The sequence below is a fragment of the Zootoca vivipara genome, chromosome 12 (genome assembly GCF_965207765.1).
Source record: "Zootoca vivipara chromosome 12, rZooViv2.hap1.1, whole genome shotgun sequence".
In the NCBI taxonomy this organism is placed as follows: Eukaryota; Metazoa; Chordata; class Lepidosauria; order Squamata; family Lacertidae; genus Zootoca; species Zootoca vivipara.
The window spans coordinates 37,525,544-37,545,972 of NC_142595.1; the positions used below are offsets into that span (position 1 = coordinate 37,525,544).

At 51.1% G+C, this 20,429-nt stretch overlaps 2 protein-coding genes across 10 annotated transcripts in view; one reads left to right on the forward strand and one right to left on the reverse strand.

Annotated features, from left to right (window-relative positions):
• The first annotated feature begins 83 nt into the window (after window positions 1-83).
• Window positions 84-5,732, forward strand: LOC118095510 (uncharacterized). The gene is made up of 7 exons (XM_035136760.3): window positions 84-306; window positions 2,527-2,601; window positions 2,851-2,940; window positions 3,148-3,165; window positions 3,875-3,964; window positions 4,607-4,673; window positions 5,477-5,732. The coding sequence occupies exons 1-7, from the start codon at window positions 105-107 to the stop codon at window positions 5,712-5,714; spliced, it is 780 nt and encodes a 259-aa protein (XP_034992651.3). The 5' UTR covers window positions 84-104; the 3' UTR covers window positions 5,715-5,732.
• A 2,522-nt stretch (window positions 5,733-8,254) lies between these two features.
• The window catches only part of EPN1 (epsin 1), a 31,957-nt gene continuing 19,782 nt past the window's right edge, over window positions 8,255-20,429 (reverse strand). For 2 of the 9 annotated variants that reach the window (XM_035134778.3, XM_035134777.3), the window contains 9 exons: window positions 20,164-20,271; window positions 17,461-17,562; window positions 16,384-16,455; window positions 15,017-15,103; window positions 14,101-14,359; window positions 13,128-13,295; window positions 12,793-12,894; window positions 12,084-12,326; window positions 8,255-10,960 (listed from right to left, as the gene is read on the reverse strand). In XM_035134778.3, coding sequence (XP_034990669.1) covers window positions 10,626-10,960; window positions 12,084-12,326; window positions 12,793-12,894; window positions 13,128-13,295; window positions 14,101-14,359; window positions 15,017-15,103; window positions 16,384-16,455; window positions 17,461-17,562; window positions 20,164-20,271 — 1,476 coding nt within the window. In that variant the 3' untranslated portion in view covers window positions 8,255-10,625. The remainder of the gene's footprint in view (window positions 10,961-12,083; window positions 12,327-12,792; window positions 12,895-13,127; window positions 13,296-14,100; window positions 14,360-15,016; window positions 15,104-16,383; window positions 16,456-17,460; window positions 17,563-20,163; window positions 20,272-20,429) is intronic. The other 7 variants (XM_035134781.3, XM_088655851.1, XM_035134782.3 and 4 more) reach the window with 5 other exon arrangements.

Below are 20,429 nucleotides of genomic sequence, written 5' to 3' on the forward strand. Positions count from 1 at the left end.
TCTCTGTGATGCTACAACAGGAAGTGATGTAAGAAGCAAGTGAGGAGCTTGGCTCGGAACAAGCACTACCCTGAGCAGGAAGCAGCTCCTTTGTCCTGGATCCTATGGCCAGGATATCGCTGCTCGGCTGGCTGGCCTGGTCCCTGCCTGCGCAGCTGGCAGGCACATGCCTCCGTTGCTGGCCAGATGCCGTGGTCTACTTTGGCTACGACTCCTATTTGCTGCTTGGCCAGGACTCAGAGGCCACCAAAAACTTGGGGAAGCTTTTCATAGGCAGTGCTGAAGACCATGGCAGACACTATTTGGGTACAGAATTAAGAGAAGGCACAAGCAATGTCCATCGGATACTAGGGAGGAACTTCTCCACGGGGATGCAAAAGGTCCCCGTTTCTGAACCTCCAAACGGCACATTACCCAGCTCCCCATTTATTTATTTTTTACAATCTGAGTTGGTGGAGAGCCTGGAACTTATTACCGTATTGCATTTATTTTCTCCAAGGGGTTCAAGGTGGAGTCATAGCTGTCAAGTTCTCCCTTTTTTTAAGGAAAATTCCCTTATGCTGAATAGGCTTCCTTGCGAGAAAAGGGAAAACTTGACAGCTATGGGTGGAGTACATGGTTCTCTCGCTCCTTGTTTAACCCCCACAACCACCCTGCAAAGTAGGCTAGGCTTCTGACCAGTCAGAAATCCAAGACAGAGGCCATTCTGGGTCTGAAGCACAGCTGCAATAGGATAATACAGTGGAACCTCGGTTTATGAACACCTCGGTTTACAAATTTTCGGTTTACGAACGCCGCGGACCCATCTGGAACGAATTAATTCCCTTTCCATTACTTTCAATGGGAAAGTTTGCTTCAGTTTATGAACGCTTCAGTTTATGAACAGACTTCCGGAACCAATTACACCCATGCTTCGGGTTAAGTATGCTTCAGGTTGAGTACTCTGCGGACCCGTCTGGAACGGATTAATCCACTTTCCATTAGTTTCAATGGGAAGGTTTGCTTCAGTTTATGAACGCTTCAGTTTATGAACAGACTTCCGGAACCAATTACACCCATGCTTAGGGTTAAGTATGCTTCAGGTTGAGTACTCTGCGGACCCGTCTGGAACGGATTAATCCACTTTCCATTAGTTTCATTGAGAAAGTTTGCTTCAGTTTATGAACGCTTCAGTTTATGAACAGACTTCCGGAACCAATTGTGTTCATAAACCGAGGTACCACTGTACCTTGAAAAGTACAAAGCTGTTGCTAATTTTGCTAATGACTCAAATGGCTGAAGAGAACAGGTGTCACCCCTGCTTGACATGGGAAATCTGTGGCCCTCTAGATGTTATTGGGCTCCAATCAACTTGCATCATCACCCCCCAGCCTGTGTTGCCAATGGTGACGATTACTGGGAGTTGTAGCCCATAGATGTTGTGGGGGAGGGGTCACAGGTTTCCCCATCCCTGGTCCAAGGAACCCAAGAGCCCATGGTTTTGAGCATCAGGATAATATGAAACTCTGCTCCGATTAAATTCACCCACATAGATTTCTCGGTTGTCACTGGCTGCAGTGAGCAGGAAGAGTTGGGCAGTAGAATATTATCTGGCGAGGGGAGATAAGAGGAGGGTGAAGTTATAGCAGTGGGTGGAATGGATTATGAAGACAAGTTGAAGCCATCTGCTCCATTTTGTAAAGCGTCCCTCTACAACACCCCATGTGCGGCAATCTATTTCATTATTTCCATTTGGGTAATTTATACACGGCTTAACCTTTTCGGCAATACCTAGAAGTGGCTTACGAAATGCCATCAGATGCTACAAATCAAAATACAGTAAGAGCCATTATTAGAGCCCCATCCTTTAAAACAGCGTGGTCGGACAGGATTTTCTTATTGGAAGGACTTTTGAGGTTGGAGTTTCAGTGATGCAAACTTCCATATGGAACCCATACACTGTAGCAGACCTGGCACCCACTTTCCCTCCCACGAGCTGTGAGAATGCGCATGGACCTCATGTGCGCAGTGACTCTACATGGCGTCATTTAGAGCCATGAAAACGGTGTCCTTAAGAACTGTCGGGGTTGCTCAAGGGCTTCCCCAGGGCTCCTCAGCAAGATTGGGAACGGCAAATGAGCTACCATTGCCGATTTCCCATTGCAACCTGCACCCTTGGGGAAATATTTTAACATATTCCATGATGCCGTTTCAGCACAAGCCAAAGCCAACATCCCCCTGGCCTGCTGGCTTCCCTGATTAAACTGGGAGTGCCACAGAAGTAGCCCCAAAATATTCAGAGATGCTAAGGGATCCCAGGCACACACACACACACAGGCCCTTAGCAGACAACATGTGGAAAGGACTGTTGCAGTCAGAGGTGTGTTTCTTCCTCTCAACTGCCTCACCCTTTCTCAGTCCTAAAGGCCAGGGTTGCTGAAGCATTCAAAGAACACCAACTTAGGTTCCACTGTGTGGGAGAGTATGCGCAAAACAAAAAATCAGGAAAGAACCAGGCATCATTGTTTTTGTTTGTTTCCCCTGCAGAACGGGAAGATATGGAGCGTGAAGCTGGGACTCTCTTTCTCCACCTTGAAGAGATTATCAAGAGGAGTGGGAAAGGTAATTGTTGTTAGCCTGTCCTCCTTTTCCCTCCAGCCTTGCCTGCAGCGCAGCTATGTCAGGGAGCCATTGACATTGCAGTAGCTCCTAACGCACGCACGCACGCACGCACACAAAATACCCCCAAACCCTCCTTCTCTCATTCCACCCCTTGGTGGCCCCAATTAACCAGGCAATTGATCAGGCACTATCCCTTCTGCTGAACTCAAAAGCCTTAGCTTCTCTCGAACCATTTCTCTTTCCCTACAGATCATGGCAGCCTTATGAGGGAGGCAGAGGAGGAAAAGAAGAATTTTGTCAAGCGAATGGAAGAGGCATCTAAGGCCTTTGTGAAGGAAGGTAAGTGCTTGAGGGCAGAACCTCTGGTTGAAGGCATGCAGCTGAGGGGGAATGTGGCCCACACATCATGGAGGTGACTGCCTGTTGGGTAGGGCAAGATAGGGGCATGGCGTCCTGCGAGTATACTTTGGCTAGGAAGATTGTGGGTGGGGAGGGATCGCCTTTCTCTAGTGCTCATGCCTTTGTTTTTCTCTTTTATATCCACAGTCTGCAGCCTTTCCTGTGGTGAGTCCATCTGTCCAAACTAGAGATGAATCTGTCTGGCCATATGGCGTCTGCTGCTTTTTTTAGGTGTCCATTGTGTGTGTGTGTGTGTGTGTGTGTGTGTGTGTGTGTTTGTGTTTGTGTAATGCCAGTTATAAATGGTGGGTATCCATTCCTCGCAGCTCCAGGAAAAAGAAGGCAGTAACCAGATCAGGAAAAAATGAAAACAATCTCACCCAGGGATTGTGTGTGCAAATGCAGGTTGGCACTCTTATCTGTGTTAGTGCTTGTGAAGTCAAAGAGAAGACTTTACTGGTTATTTAAATTCATTGCCAGTTTTGTGCCCTTGAGTTGCTTCAGGCATACCACCAAACCATGATTTTCACTAACCATACTTTTTAGATTTGAAACTACTGCGTCCACACGTGCAGGGAAATCATTATTCTCTCTGACCCCTGAAGAATACCTAGGTGCTTTCTGAAGCAGCAGCTTCCAGGACTAGAACAGCATCTCAAACCATGGTTTGTTGGTTCATATATGACACCAAACCTTAGGTTTCATACAACGTGGTTTGATGGTCATTCTCAAATCATAAGCTGCTGGCTTGATTTGGCCCAGACATCACAACAAACCATAGTTTGGCATGACATCTGAATCAACAAGAGATTGGCAAAAGGTTCAAAAGATGCCATTGTCTAATGGAATCCCTCTTTCCCTGACATTTCCACAGCTAAGTCCCGGTACCGACCCTACGAAGTGGCACAGTGTTCAAACTGCCAGCTTATCAAAGTTTCCTGCCTCGACCCCTTTGTATGTGCAGGTAACTTGCCTTTCTATACCTCTATCCCTTAACGTCTCCCTCCAGTCACAGCATCATCTCTCACTACTCTCTGTACACATCAGTACAGAGCGCCAACGTGGCATGGAGCGCTTCAGCTGGAGCCTTAAACACCCACATTGGGGCCCATCTCCTTTACTCTTTAGCCCAATTTGTTCTGTAGCTATCATGTAGACATAGGGGTATGTATCAATATTGATAATCCTTAGGTAAAGGTAAAGGAACCGCTGACCATTAGGTCCAGTCGTGACCAACTCTGGGGTTGCGGCGCTCATCTCGCATTATTGGCCGAGGGAGCCGGCGTATAGCTTCCAGGTCATGTGGCCAGCATGACAAAGCCGCTTCTGGCAAACCAGAGCAGCACATGGAAACGCTGTTTACCTTCCCGCTGTAGCGGTTCCTATTTATCTACTTGCATTTTGACGCGCTTTCGAACTGCTAGGTTGGCAGGAGCTGTACTTGCCGGTTTTCTGGTGGTCTTCTCTGTCCAAGCGCAGTCAGTGAACCTGTTTTTGGCTACAAATGCCCTTAGGGTGCTGTTGATGCAGATCTTCATCATGGTCCCACCTTCGTCTCTCAAGACTTCTGCCTTCTCAAAAATGTGATCCTGTTCCTTTTGTACAGGGCCCAATGTTATTGCCGCAGTGCTGGTGACCCTGCTGCTCTTGCTTGGTATAGGAGCAGCATGGTGGTGGTAAGTTCATGAATATTTAGTCTTTGTGGGTATGTGTAATTTATTCATTTTTTATTTTTTTTATTTTTGCAAAACCGTAGCTCAACTCTGCGGCAGGGAGAACTGGGCTACACAGCAGTCTTAGCATAGCATCAAAAGTATGGGTGGGTAAATGTGGTCCCCCAAATATGATGGAGCGTTTTACTCCCATCAACTGCACCCAGCATCACTGAGAGCCCAGAGGAATGATGGGAATTGTTGTCCACAGGTTCTCCACCCATTGCTTAGGGCAGGCACCCCCAAACTTCAGCCCTCCAGATGTTTTGAACTACAATTCCCATCTTCCCCAACCACTGGTCCTGTTAGCTAGGGATCATGGGAGTTGTAGGCCAAAACATCTGGAGGGCCGCAGTTTGGGGGTGCCTGGCTTAGGGGAATGGGCTAAGGACTCAAAAAGGTCCTCGTTCAAACCTATTCCATACCATGAAGGTTACATCCCTGCCGTCCCTTTCAAGCACATGGCTTCCCCCAAAGGGTTCTGGGAACTTTGGTTTACTCCTCACACACAGCTTGTTGCCAGGATTCTCTGGGGGGAGCCATATGCTTGAAATGTATGGGATGGATCAAGCTGAAGTCAGCTGGTAAGACAGCTTGAACCTCAGTCCTCTAACTGCAGGAGATAATGTATGTAAAACCCTTTGAGCATTGAAAGCACTTATTATTTTTATTATTCCATCAGCTTTCGCTGTCTGGGAATGATCAGCAAAACTAAAACAGATGTCTTGCTATGCTCTTAAGGGAGTTTCTCTCTTTAACCACAGGTATCGCCGTCGCAAACAGAAGGAGCAAGAAAAAGACAAATCTTCAGATGAGGACAGCTCAAGGAGTTCTGAGTGGAGCTCTGATAGTTCAGAGAAGGCGGATGCCAATCCAATATATGCGGAAGTTCCAAACAGCCCCATATATGATACTGTCCCAACATATGCTAACGTCCCAGTATATGCTAATGTTCCAAACCCTCCAGAATTCACCATCCCAAGCCCTCCACCCTTTGATTAAATGGTTTTCAATGGTGAATTTTCATCAGGTCTGTTCTGTGCTTGCAACATCACTCCCTCTTAGGGCACCAGAGACAGCCATGCATGTGCAAATGAGGGATAAATAGAACCACCAGGCAAGACAGATCTTCCAATGCCCACCCCATATTTCAATGGGGACAGCTCACACATTCAGTCATCCAGCTACCGAGGAGAAATCCAGCAAGGTACACGAATGTGTGAACCAAACCTTAAATTGCATGTGTACACTTGGCCCAAAAGTAAACCCACGTACCCTGTCTAGTCTTGAGGCCCCCACCTCCAAGGTCTTTCCATCAAGAAGTAGGGGGTGGCTGGATACCTGAGGATGATTATCCAAGGCTAGCAACCATCTTTGGGGCAGTACCGATATGGCCCATTCCCCCCCTAAACCAATCCAACCCAAAACTGATTGCAAACTTAGCTTGCTTATACATTCACAGAGCTAAGTCAAAAGGCAGGAGTGGAAACAGGCAAGTTATGGCACAGAGGGGTGTGCAACATTAGCCTCTTAATGGCAGAGTTGCTCTCTGGTGGGTGGAAGCCGTGGTTATAGATACAAGATACACAATGACTTGTGAATGATTCAGGGTTCAAAGCACTGGGCGTAGCTTGAGCGATGTGAACTTCCTCTTCCTGCAGCCAGGAAGTTTATATCAGAGAACTGCTGTAAAGCAGCTGTTAAGGATTTGAGCCATAAGGCTGCAAGTTCATACCTCAAAATCCACCAGCCCCTCTGTGACTCAGATAGGCTAATAATCCCTAGTCTGACCTTATTAGGTTGCTGCAAATACTTAGGGCAGGAGTGGGTAACCTGGGGCCTTTCAAGGTGTTACCGGACTCCAGTTCCCATGAGCCCCAGCTAGCATGGCCAAGTTTCAGGGATGATGGAAGCTGTAATCCAACAATATCTGGAAGGCATGAGTTTTGGGGCCAAATGTCCTGTATTGTATCTTCTCTGTATTGCAAACGAGTGGCCGAGGGGCAAATCCAGGATATGAGAAAGAAAAAACTTGAGAGAGAGCAATGACCAGCTTGATGCCCTTGATCTTGAGGCCTTATTTACATAGGGGACAGAATGAGGTAGCAGAATGGGTCGTACCACTTCGAATTACAGGTATGCGGGACGGAGGTTGTTAGAAAAAAATATATATTCCCACATGTAAACAGAATACAACACTAGCAAGTAGCAATGGCTAGACGCTCTCCAGCTAGCTTGATTTGCAGGGACCTTCATGGATTTTAAACACCGGGGGGGGGGGTAATAAAAATACCACCCACCTGACATAAGAGTTGGTTAAGCCCAGGCTACCACTTCAGTTTGGTTTCATAGGTAGGCCAAGGCCCTTCTCCTGACAGACAGCAAATGGGCATGGCTGAAGCATCTATATGGCGGCCGAGGAAGGCATCCTGCAACACTCCCGAGTTGAGAATGCTAGCCAGGAAGCCAATTGTGGCAAGGAGGAAAGGTTTAGAAAGGGAATAGCCTTTCCTCTAGTTGGGTCCAAAGGGACTCGCTTCCCACACCCAAGGCATCATCCCTTCCCTGAATGGTTACGCAAGACATGCTCACAGGCTATTTCAAGCCATTGCCCTTTTAAGGTGCCAGTATGAATTGCTCCCACATCGCAGGGTGCATAATGATTCAGCCCCCAAGCCCACCTTGCGTCTTATCGTATGCAGAGGAACCTGACCTGCCAACAGAACCAGCCTGCAGCAGAGACAGGGCCAGAAATCACTCACGAGGAAATCCAATGGCCCATTTTGCCTACAGCCACCAGTGCTATTTGAACCCAAAGCACATTCTCGAGGTCCCAAGAGATACTGGGAGGAAATAGCAAACCCTTGTAAGACTGCGAGCAAGCACATCCAATCTCAAGTGTTTTGTCTGTATACACTTCCAATGCACACTGGACAAAATTAAATTAGCTTTTTCTGGGGTGGGGGTAGAGTGGGGTTGGAGTCTGGAAGGAGCTAGCCCACTCAGATCTCCGACACCTGGAGCGCCCCACATTTGTTACCCCCATCTTAGCCAGTCCTGAGTGTTATTGTTGGAAGTCATTGTTCTACTGCCTAGGTATGACTCACTGGTGTGGGTGGAGGAGGAGGGCGAATTAATGTTCTCAGATTCCTGTGGTTCAAATCGTAACTTACCTTGACAGTTCCGCCTTCAAAGCACTCCGGCCTCTGATTTTGTACAAGGGGAGCTCAAAACAAAGGGGTTTGTCATCTCAGGAGAGGCTCAGTCTCGTAGGAATTCACTGCATAGGGAAATGATGGCCTAAGTAAGGGATGGAGACCCTGCCGCCCTCTAGATTTTCTAAGGTCCCATTTCGTGTCGCTCTGAGCCAGCATGGCCAGTAGTGAGAGATGTCGAGAGTTGTAGCCCAGCAACATTTGCAGGGTAGGGAAACACACAGGCTCCACATTCAAGGTTGAAATGATGAACATCGCCCCCATCTTCCTCCCACCCGACCCCAGTTCTGCCCTTCTCCCTCAAAAGCAAACCCAGGCGCCAAAGCCTTTGGGTGCCATAGAAGAATTTCCATTTATTTCATTTCATTAATAGCATTTTTCTGATGCATACCAGGGTAGGCTTGGGGGGTCGGGGTGGGGAAGATAACGGAAGGGATGGGGCAGAGCCAAGAGGGGGAGGGTCACATACAGCCACTCTTCCCCACCCCAACCCCTTGACCAATGACACAATGATTCTGCAAATATACTGACTGGTGTCGGGAGAAAATTATCCCCTGGCATGATTGGGGTTTTTTTTGGGGGGGGGGTATGGCGGCAGCAGGGAGATGTAGGATGTCCCACCCACTTTAGAAACACAATTGCAAGAGATTTGGGATAGCAGAGGGTGGGGAAGAATGAGGGATTTAGCAGATTGTCCTGGGTGCTAATGAGTAAGCGCCCCCACCCCCTGTAGCATAAAATAAGAACCGACAATCACTTACAGCAGCAACACATATACACATACACGCACACACGCACGCACACACAGCCTCGGACCCTCCCTCTGCCCACACGCTGTTGGCTCCCAAAGGGCCAGAATCAGCCCACCTACCCATCTCCCCCCTCCTTCCCTCCTTCAACGTGTCTTGAAGAACGGTGGGGGCTTCTTCGCTGTGCTGTGCTGTCGGAACGGACGGAGGACTCCGCTGTTTTACAAGTCAAAGAAGGCATGTCCTCTCTGGGGGTCTCGAGTGGGTCAGCAGTGGGAGCAACACCACCACCACCCCCCCAAAAAAACCCTACACATGCGCACAAAGGAGGTTGCAGCAGGAGGGGAGAAAAGTAGGTCACATGTGGACGGCTCAGACTGCATTTGATCACCCCCTGTGCGAAGAGTGCTGCAAAGTGGGGTCCACGGGTTATGGGTGTGGCTGCGTGTGGTCCCCCCCCCACTCCCTTTTCAAGCAATGCACACTGTTGGCATAAGAGAAAGAGAGGGAGAAGGTCCTCCTCCGCAGGGACGTTGTTGCTTTGTCCACACTCATCATCGGAGTCCTCACCCTGGCCTGCTGCAGTGCAGAAACGGAGAAGGGCGGCTGGGCTTTACAGATCCCCTGCCGTTCCATATCTGGCAGAGGGCCTTTGGCTGTTTCTGGGCTTCCACAAAGCAGGCCAAGAGAGAGAGAGAGAGACTCAAATTCTGCAATAGTTCCCCGCCCCCCTGGACATGTTGCTGTTGGAAAACGTTTTCTTTCTTTCTTTTAAGATTCTCAAGAGTATCGATCCTCCGATGGCTTCCAGGTTCCTTCTTCACAACAGGCTAGGTTGGCTGTTTCAAGTCCCCAACCGATAGGGCTCCACGATCCTTGCAAAACGAAACAAAAATGGTGGCTCCCTTCAGCCTGGGAGTCTGCAGAGGGCAGGCGGCAAAGTGTAGCGGTGGCCTGATTGCCCTGCGAGGAATGATGGTCCAGCCCCCCCTTTCCAGATCCAGCTTTTGGTCTCTGACCGCAGATTAGTGGTATCCCGCCTGGCCCCCGAGACGGAAGAGACAAGTATTCCCAGTGTCTCAACCGTTCCCAGGTGTAGTGAAGGGGATTCACCAACGTCACCCCCTTAGTGGAAAAAGAAGAAGAGGCAGAAAAGGGCTGGTCCCAGCACAGGGGTGGGGCAGGAGGGGATGGAGATGTAACCAAACATTTGGAAGGGAGGTGGGGGAGTGCCTACCAAAATAAAATCATAATTTAAAAGGACAGTGTCCATCCGTCTCTCCCCACTACCCACAAGGAAACTTTGTTAGGAAGGGCCTAGGAGGTAGGTAGAGGCACATGGCCACTTCTCTTCCTCCATCCCTTCTGCAAAAGGGAAGAGAGAGAGAGAAAGAGAGAGAGAGACTTATGAAGGAAGGTGTGGGAGGGGTTGACCAAAATATGATAATCCCCCCCTCACCTTTCAACATGGGAAGGGTTTCTGTGGCCAATATGGGAGAGGGCACAAAGAGCAGCAACAACAAACACCTGCCTTTGGCGAAGACCCCACCCCCACCCCTCAACACCCCCCCCCAACTCTAGATCTGTTGTTGGTTCGTAGTTTCCTCCCCTCAAATGTGACACTGAAACCTCAACTGAGTTAGAGAAGGGAGCTGCCCCTGCTGCCGACAGGACAGCAGAAATGGGGGGAGGGAAGGAGCTCTTAAATTAAGCCCCCAAACCAAAACCAAAAAGAGAAAAAATTAAGTCCACCCTACCCCCAACATGGGGGCGGAAGAGCTCGCCATAAGGACTTAAGTCTCTTCCCTTCCTTCCTTCTCTCTCCCCCCACCTTCCCGGTAGCCCCGTTTTGTGGGTGGAAACTAAGGGCCCCCCTTTGCAAACTGGGAATGTGGGGTGTATGTGTGACAAGGGGGTGTCATCCCCACAGGGCTCAAAGGTCCCCCTGATTATAGCAAGAAGGGGTTGGTGCTGCCCATGGAGGCGGCTGAGGTGCTGCTGGGCGGCAGGCTCTGAGGGGGCAGGCCCATGGCAGGGAGCCCCATAGGCGGGACAGCGCCCAAAGGCTGCACCCCCACCATGGGGGAAACGGAGGCCAAGGGCATCCCGGGGGCCATGGGGGAGACAGAGACCATAGGAGCTGCAGCGGGGAAGGCAGGGGGCGCCGGCTGAGACAAAGGGAGGACCGGACTGACGCGGAGCTGGTTGAGCGAAAGCGGGGCAGCTGCCGTCGCCTGGAAGGGGTTTGTAGTTGAGGCAGACGCGGCTGGGGCTGGGGCTGAACCTGCAGTGGATGACAGAGGAGAGAGAAAGGAGGAGGAAGAAAAACAAGTTAAAAAGGAACCCAGAAGTCCTGGGTCGATGGCCTCCCACCCTCCACTCTCAGGAGCCTTGGTTTCCTCTGCAGCCCCATAAAACATAATCAAGCTCTGCAGGATCAGGCCAGTAGCCCATCTAGTCCAGCATCCTGTTCTCACAGTGGCCTGAGATTCCCAGCAGCCATTGTGGCTAGCAGCCATTGATAGCCTTTTCTTCCATGAATTTCTCCAATCCTCTTTTAAAACCATCCCAGTTGGCGGCCATCACTGCCTTCTGTGGGAGCAAGTTACAGCGTTTAACTACGCGCTGAAGCACGGAGAAGTATGTCCTTTTATCTGCCCTGAATCTTCCTGCTCAAGCCCATCCCGGAAGTTACTGCATGTCAACCCTGCTCTGCTTTCACCCACCAGACTCAAGCTCAAGGAAGGCCTGGCTTAAAGCAAAGAGGACTCGTCTCATTTGCGCCTTATAAACAAGGCTGGTAAAACTGAACTGACCTGTGGCTCCTACATCTAAATCTACTGCAGAACAGCCTCCAAGGAGCCAAAAGTTGTGCTTTCCAACATCCCCACTCCAAGCTCAAACCTCACGCTGGGAGCAGGACAGGGCGGTATGGAGTAGTAAAGGAGCTTTGTGCATGTTTGTGAAGCAAGTTTCTAGGCCTCATGGTTGTGATGTTATGCATGAAGGTGTTGGGCAGAAGATGGGTGGGTAAGGTGGGGTCTCTGCCTTGCATAACCCCCTCATTGCAATAATGAGACTCAATGAGGTGACATTACACAAAATCAGCCGCAAAAACCAACTTCATCTGCATATTTCTCCCTGGCCAACCCTGGAAGAGATTTTTAAACCCATCCACAGGTCTGCTTTTAATCCTGCTTCAAAACAGCAAGCCCCATAAATAGGGGGGCCAGACAAAAGAGTCCTGGCAAGAGCTTCCTGCCCAACTAGATTCATGCAGATATAAGAAGACGTGGCTCTCTCCCTCCCCGTTCTGACTTGTCTGACTCAACCAAACAGAACTAAGGCAATATCCTTATCTCTGCCCTGCTTGAACCCACAGAGTGCCCTGGCCCCAGAGCACTTACCAGGGGCTAAGAAGGGGTTGGAGGCCTTTGCAATGCTAGAGGCAGTAGAAGGCTTGCTGACCAGGGAGTCCAGGTCGACGAGGGCAGCGTTGGGGCCCAGAAATGACTCTGGGGTCTTACGCGTTGGCTTGGAGATCTCAGGCAGCGACCCGCCCATGGAGGCCATGTCAAAAGTGTTGGGGCTGTCAGTGCCACTGCCGGGTCGGCATATGGGCACCTCCCCTGCTAAGAGGGACAGCTCACCTAAAGAGAGAGAGAGAGAGAGAGAGATTAGTGGGGGCAGACAGGAAAGAGTGGTGAGAGAAGGGAATGGAAGATGCAGATCAAACATGGAGGGAAAAGACAAAGGCCAGCAGAGATAAACCCTTCTGTTTTTGCAACAGTCAAAGGCACACGCTCTCCATTCAAATCATGCAAGGGTCAGACAAGCCCCGGGATAAAGAAGCCAGAAAGAGGGTAGGTGGGGGGGAGAAGGGGAGAAAGAAAGGAAGAGACCCCTCTTCATGCAGGAACAAAACTGGTCCGTGGGTGTCACTTCTGAGCTGAGTTTGGCTGACCCAAGAGAGGGCAGAGGGCAATGCCAGGAAACGCTGCCACCCAGTCCCAGGGGTCAAGAGTAAGGAAAGCGGCAGGCAAGAGACAGGGACATGCAGAGCGAAGTGGAGGTGCAGATGTGAGAAGGCGGAGCCATGCAGGGAGCAGGGCTCACCTGTGCTGCTCCCGGATTTGGGCAGTGCTGGGCGCAGGCTGTCGAAATCAGAGAACTCGTCCCCATCCCCGGGGCTGCCAAACTGCTCAAAGCCTCCGCCAGCTGGAGGGGAGGGACAAGGCAGAAGGGGGAAAGGGGGTGGGCCAGCAGGGTTAACAGGAGAGCAAGGGCGGAGGGACCCGTTCCCTGCAGACTCACACAATCCGGTGCTGGGGGTCCGTTCCCTGCATCTTGTTTGTGGGGATAAGGCACCCAGGAGCCCCAGTTCCCAGCCGGCCTGACCCAAGCCTCCCTCCACCAGGCCGAGGGGCTCAGGAGCCCTCGCCGTCCCTCACCTGCTGTGCCGTTCGTGCTGGGCTTGGAAGGGGAGCCACCCCAGGGATCAGAAAACGTGGATGCCGGAGCCCAAGGGTCGGGCGCTGGTTTCCCTTGGGACGTGGGAGCTGGTCCAGATGACCATGGATCTGTGGGAGGCGCTGCTGTGGTCCCAGAGGAACCTCCGCCTGGGGGAAACATCAGGCAGGTCAGACTTCGTTCATCGACGTCTGGGAAAACTTCCTGTCCGCTGTGCATCAGGACAGACATGTGTCTGTGTTTGTGTTACACCTAGGAGTCCCAGGTTGATGCAGACAGAGCGGTAATTTAGATCTCTGTGGCCAGTGGGCGTCCTGGCTGAGATGGTAAGAAAGCTCTGCGACAAGAGTTCACTGCATCTTTGCGAGGTTTGAACACACACAGGGAGCTGCTGCCTTATACCGAATCGGACCGCTGGTCTTTCTAGGCCAATGATGCCTGCTCTAATTGGCAGCTGGCCTCAGGCGGGAATTGTGTTCCGATCGACTGATGGGGTGGGGGGTGGCCCAAGGAAGGAACCCGGGACCTTCTAAGCGCAAATGTTCTTACCATGGAGCCACGGCTCCTCTCTGGCAAATAAAACACCACCCATCAAACAGGGTCAAATGATGAATTGCCTACTAGTAAAAAAAGGGAAGGGAGAGTCTTGAAAGGAAAATTGCTGCAGAGCCGAAGCACAAGAGTTATTATTTAAATGTATATCCTGCCTGTCTTCCACCACACAGCTGAAGGGGGTAGACAGAGAGCTAGTTGAAGTGGTGTTTGCCACCTTGGAAGGCAGAGAAACCCATAAATGCCCCCAAAGTATCTTTTTTTCGGGTAGGGGGAAGGAGAGAAATGAGCAAGTGAGGAAGGTCGCCTAAGCCCTTTCAGTTAACCTGATTTTAAACAAAAGGCTTAAATGTTGCATCATGTTCATCACATCCTGGTCTGTTTGTCACTTCCTGCTCTTACCTTCAGGTTTCCATGGGTCACTGCTTGCAGCCGGGGCACCTCCCCATGGGTCTGGGGGGGCTGCAGGAGGCGCCGCAGAGGCCCCCCACGGGTCTCCTGTAGGGGCTGCTCCGGTAGCGGATGGTCCCCATGGGTCAGTGGGAGCTGCGGATACAACTGGGGCAGAGCCACCCCAGGGGTCAGCGGGAGCAGGAGGGCCGCCCCAGGGGTCCGCAGTGGGAGGGGCGGTGAAGACCTCAGCAAGATCCATGAGGGATGACTGCATGTGGGGCAGGTGGGGAAGGAATGTGGGAAACAGGCAGAGAAACGGGGTGGGGAATTAATCACGTCTCTATTGTCCCATTTGGAAAACAGTGACAACACCCCCCCCAAACACCACCACGTCCTCCGATTTATAATACCCCAAGAGCAAGAATGGTATAGTGGTTAGAGTATCAGCCTTGTCTACCTCATAGATTACTATGGGTAAGTAAACACTGTACCCCCATTTTGAGCTCCTTGAAAGGAAAGGTGGGGTATGTATCTCAAAGGAATAAATAGTGCAGGTCAGTGGTTAGAGTGCCAGATTAGGCCCAGGGAAGTCAAGGTTCAAATCTTCACTTAGTCCCTGGGTGGTCCTGGACTAGTCTCTCTCTCTCTCAGCCTAGCTGTCTTTACAGGGATCACAAGAGGCAAAAAGGGGTAGGAAAATCTACGTACATGGGAGGAGAAAATGGACAACTGTCATATGGTTACTACCCAGAGCACCTCCTTGGCAGAAAAAAATAAAAATAAAAGTGCTGCCTTGCAGGATTGAACCAAGGCCTGTGTACCTGGCAATTCTGCCTCCAACAATGGCCCCCCTTACTATTCTCCCCTCCCCCCTCCCCCCCTGCCCCAGAGCCACCTGCCCGGACCCTGCCTGCTCCACCCTCACCTCCTCCTTGGCAGGCACCGTCTCCTTTTTGCTCTCCTCGATGGCCATCTGGAGTCGTAGGTCATCCCCACGCCGAATCCGCTCTTCCTGCAAGTGGATTGTGGGAAGGACAAGAGGGCATCAACAGTGATCGTGGGCCAGGGGCAAAGCAGTTCACTCACCTTCAGGAGAGGCAGGCAGTGCGGAGGTTTCATGGCACAGCCTTCGCCCAGCCTGGCGCCCACCTGGCACTTCGGGCCAAAGCCACCCTCCCTAGCTAGGAAGGGTTGTGCTGGCTGGGGCTGATGGTTTTGGTCCACGGCAACAGGCTGGGCGAGGGCCTGCTGTAGGCCGTGTGCCCGATGATGCTTCAAGCAGCTGCCACTACGATTCTGTCCAACTCAGGAGGACAATCCGGAGGGCCGAGGAAGGAGCCAAGGGCTGCCCAGCTCCTTCCACCCCCACCTCTTCATGTGAGCCCTCATTTGTAATGTCCATCCCCCCCTGCAACCCCCCTCCACCTTGAAAATGAAGGTGCCCAAGCGGACAGCACCTCTTCAACCTTTGCCTCCCTTCTAGGCATTCTGGCTCCAAGACCACACTCCCCACCCCCCCACCCCAATGCTGAAAGTGGCTTGGCCAGCCTCGACCTTTCTGTCTGGCGTTTCCCCTTAACTTCTCCCTTCCTCCACGCTGCTGGTTGAAGTTAGTAAGCTCCACTCGCAAAGGGAGAAAGCAGAAGTCTTCCTCTCTTCTTACCCTCAAGCTCTAACCAGGCCTTTGCCAACCTGGTGTTTTGGACTACCCCAGCCAGCCCGGTTGGGGCTGATGGGAGTTGTAGTCTGAAACATCTCAGGGCGCCAGCTTGGCAAAGCTGCTCCAATCTGTTAACTACCACCTTCCTCATCCTCCGCTAAATATCCACCCACCCCAAAACTCCCTTGCTCCAAGGGATGGCCTCCCCTTTAACAGCCATCACTCCTTGCCCCCATTTCCTCATGGCTCAGGAAGCACCTCCTCCGTTCTGCAGAAGACGCATGCAACACCCGCCTCAGCAGGCGCCAGCGACCCATCGCCTCTCGAAGCAGCAGGACACGCGGACTGACCTGTCCTACCTTCCGGGCCTCCCTCGGAAGGGGAAAGGCACCTCAGGAAATCTTGACTCTACACAGCGGGACAATTAAAGAGGTCTAAAAGTGAAAAATGGAGACACGGCACCCCTGTTGCCATCGCTCTGCTTCGGGACGTGGAGAGAGAGAGAGAACGCTGAGTTAGTGGGGAAAGTGTGAGGCTGGGGCCTGCTCTGGGGCGGGGGGCAGAAAGTGGTTTAGTTGATTATTTTGAGAGGAGGAGCTGCTGCGGGTGGGGGCGGGAGGTGTGTGTCTAACCTTGTCGTGTTCCTCTTTGCTCAAGCTAAGGGCTAGCTGGAGCTGTAGGTCCTCGTCGGCCACTGCAGGGGGCTGGGGGGGAAGAAACACAACGTAAGAGGCATGGAATGGAGCTTGACATAGCGGAGGGAGGGAGGGACAGAAGGAAGGAGAAGGTGGGCGGACTGCAGGCACCTCCATTTCACACAACCCACGTTCTGTGGCAAACACCCATTCGATTAGCGGTCCCCTTACCACCCAGATTCTCAGCTCTCTCCATCCATTGTGCTTCCCCTCTGCTCGGCTAAAGTATTATTCATTGTGGTTGGGAGAACTACCTTCCCTCCCAGGGACACTTGTGCTATTCAGGGGAAGCCCTTAAAACCACAGCCCCTTACGCACTCCAATTCCCCCGAGTTGTCTACGCAAGCTGCGTTCACGTGAACGAAAGCAAGCTGCTTGAGGGGTGTGATCTAGGAGCGATTCAAGGAGGAGCAAGCTTCATGAGTTTGTAAAGAGGCCAATCCCAGAATCTTTCTCTCCTGATCGCACTTTAATAAATCCCCAGCAAGACATAAAAATCACAGAGAGCTAATACGGTTTAGCAGCTACAGGGCGAAGCTTCAACGTGAGAATCTGGGTTCAAATCCCACAGAAGCCTTGGTGCTGTCTGTTTAGCCTTCCTTACAGGGGTGCTGTCAGGGTAAAGGTGGCACCGGGGATCCCTGGAAGTGCAGGACACAGAGGTAACGATGAGCCCCGCTCTTCCCGCACGCTAGGAGAAACTGCCTTCTAGAGAAGCAGACATCCTCTATGGCAGGAAGAAAGGCACTTCCTTCTGGATTTACAAGTGGGTAACCTGTGACTCCAGATGTTGGACTACAACTCCCATCAGCCCTGACCAGCAGCCATGCTGCCTGGGGGCTGATGGGAACTGGAGTCCAGCAACACATATAGAGGGTCGCAAGTTCAGTGCCCCTGTCACATAGGAAGCTGCCTCCTACAGAGTCAGACCATTGATCTACCTAGCTGTATATTTTCTATACTGACTGGCAGCATCTCTCTGGAGCTTCAGGCAGGAGTTTTGCCTCGTCCTACCTGGAGATGCCAGGGATTGAACCTGGAACCTTCTGCATGCAAAGCAGGTGCTCTGCCACTGAGCTTCAGCCCTTCATGCTGAAGGACATGCGACTCCCCAAACTATTTCAGACAGAAAGGGGGGGGGAGGAAAGGAAGAGTCGTTTGTGCCAAGGCTGGACATCTCTGGTGTAGAAACAGGCACCTCCCTCCCCTCAAAATAAAGAAATATTTCTAGCTCGGTTCCCTGGATAGTAAAGTTAAATTGTTGTAGGTCTTTCTGTCTCTCCCCCCCTTCGGCCTTTTGTTTTGCAAACAACAAGGGTAAAGTGGAAGGAAATGCGGCATGATGGAGGAGAAGGAGGAGGAAGAGGAGGAGGAGGAGGTGGAGGGAAGTGGAAGTAAGGTGGCAAAAATAAGGAGCCAAAATTAAACTGACACGGGTTGGGATGGGGGAAGCAAACACAATCACCCCACTTGGGAGGAGCCACAGAAAAGGAAAGGAGGCGACAAAAAAAAAGCAGGACTTAGGGTCTGATTGGCCGTGGCGTGTGTTGAGTGGCAGGTCTGGGCACAGCCAATGGGAGCTGCACGGGTTATGTCCAACCTGGTGGCCCCCCTCCAGAGGCTCTGGACTACAGTTCCCATCAGCCCCTGGAAGGCAGTTGCCAACAGCTTCTGGAGGGCAACAGGTTGGGACAAAAGGCTGCCAGCATCACAGAAGCTCATCGGGCAGGGAACTGGTGGGTGTCTGGATGGGAGACAGCTTCCTCCTCCATCCTCTCACTCAAAGGAAGAGCAGGCCCAAGTAGCATTAATAATTATTATTATAATGGATAGAGTGTGTTGCTAAAGAAAGAACCTCAAGCGCCAAGACTGATGGCTCAAGAGCAACTTGGGTTGTTCCGCTAAGAAAGACCGGCAGGCAAACCTGAACATGATCCTGGGTGGTTGGAGATTGGGGGGGGGCGGGGGCGGGTGCTGCTAAGGAGACTGGTGCTGCGGGAGAGGTTAACATACAACAGAAAAAGGTAGGGTAAAACCTGGTGTCTTTGAGGGGGCAGGATCAATTCGTGTGGACCCTGTGCGACAGAGAACGGAAGCATTCCCGATCTCCCCCAGCCAGGAGGGAGAGCTCGTCACCGCAGGGGGGGCTCTGTGCGAAAATCTGGATGAAAAATCTCAATCAAAAAGCCATTTCCTGCTGGGGAACGTCGGTTCAAACACATCTGTGCCTCGCTTTTGTCTCTTCCCCCCATTTCTCTCAAACCACAAGTAGTACTGAGGAAAACAAACAAATGCATAAACAGACCCACAGCTACCCTGAAACCTTTTAACATTTCTACCCAGGATGCACTACGGCGCAAGATGGCAGCTAACAGACCGGCCCACTACCCAGCAGCCTCTGCTCCCAACGTGGGCCAGTGGAGCGTGTGGCCAGCAACTCTAGTGTTCCATTCCCCCAATGGGGACTGACTTCATTACCAAAATGCTTACGGAAAAGCTCAGCCAGGCTCTGCTAGCAGCGTCTGCCCAGAGGGGGTCACACACTAGAAACAAAGCTGGACAAGTCAATCTGTTCATTGAGTCAGCATAAATTTCATGTCCTCCCTTCCCCCACCTTCCTGGTCAGCAGTTGGTTGTTGTTGTTTTTAACCAAATGAAAAGGGGGCATATTTTTTTTTAAATTGAGCAAGAGCTGGAAGGTCCAGCAGGGCTGATATTGGCCAATAGCTGAATCAATTCTGCCCACCAATTTACAACTCCATGAAAAAAATATTCATTTATTCATTGTGCAGTTTCAGCAGTCTTATTTGGTAAAACCAATTTATGCAACTACTATAAAAGTAACAATCTTTTAACTATTGGGGTGGCTGGTGGCTGGTGAGGAGAGTCTAGGCCTGCTAGGCTGAAACAGATCTTTGTCCCAGCCCTAATGGGATATATTTTTATGAATTCTATACATTTTGCATGGTGCTCCAAATCCCCCCCCTTCTAATTAGTGAACCTTTTTTGGTGCAGGGTGGTGAGCCATCGTGAATCTTGCAATGTGTGTGTTTAAGTTACCAGGATCCTCCTTTTGTACTTTGTTCACTCTCTCATAAGCCAGGGCACAGGCAAAAGCTTCTTTAGCCCTCTCACTGAGTGCATCATTTTATCTGATTTTTTTTTAAAGGCTGCTGGTCAATAAAAATATTTTCATACAGAGAAAAGACAAACATTAATACCAAGCAGAATAGATAACAAAACGACGAGGCTTTCTTTTTAATGGCCAATAAAAGCACGACTATGAGGCACTTGGTAGGTAAGCATCCCTGGGGACAACACTGTCTGCAAATGAGGCCACCCCTGAAAAGGCCCAGTCTCACTTTAAATCATGGCAGACCTCAGGGGAGGATCTCCAAAGGTGAGCTTGGTAGATGGACTGGGAAACATTCAGGCTCCCAGGCCTCTGGCTTTCTGGACTGCCTTACAGCTCATCCCAGTATGGCCAGTATTCAGGAACGATGGGAAAGAGGCGGCGAAAGAATCTTTTGCTTCTGTCTCAGCTTGGGAGAAAGCATACAAGGTGCAGAATAGTGTGGAGTGGAGCCTTTGGGATCATGCTATCTGGGGTGGAGGTCAAATCCATCTCCTGCCTCCTTATCATTATCCAGTGCAAATATAGTTGGTATCACCACTAAGTGTGTCAGTCTTTGAAAAGGGGGGAGGGGGGATAAAAACCTGAGATGATCCACTTCCTCTCCTCTCACGAGCACCATAGATTGGCTCTTCTCTCCCTCCAACATGATTACCATCTTTGTTCCCCAAACTGCAGGGTGCTGAGGGGGGCTGCAGAAATATCAATGGGTAAGTATGAGAGAGGCCAACGGGCTTGCCCCCGTTATCCCCATTGGTAATCATGGTGGGGGAGGAAGCTGAATAAGGCTCAATTTCTGAACACGAGGGACATGCTCCGGAAGGAGATTAGCAGGTCAGCATCTCCAGGG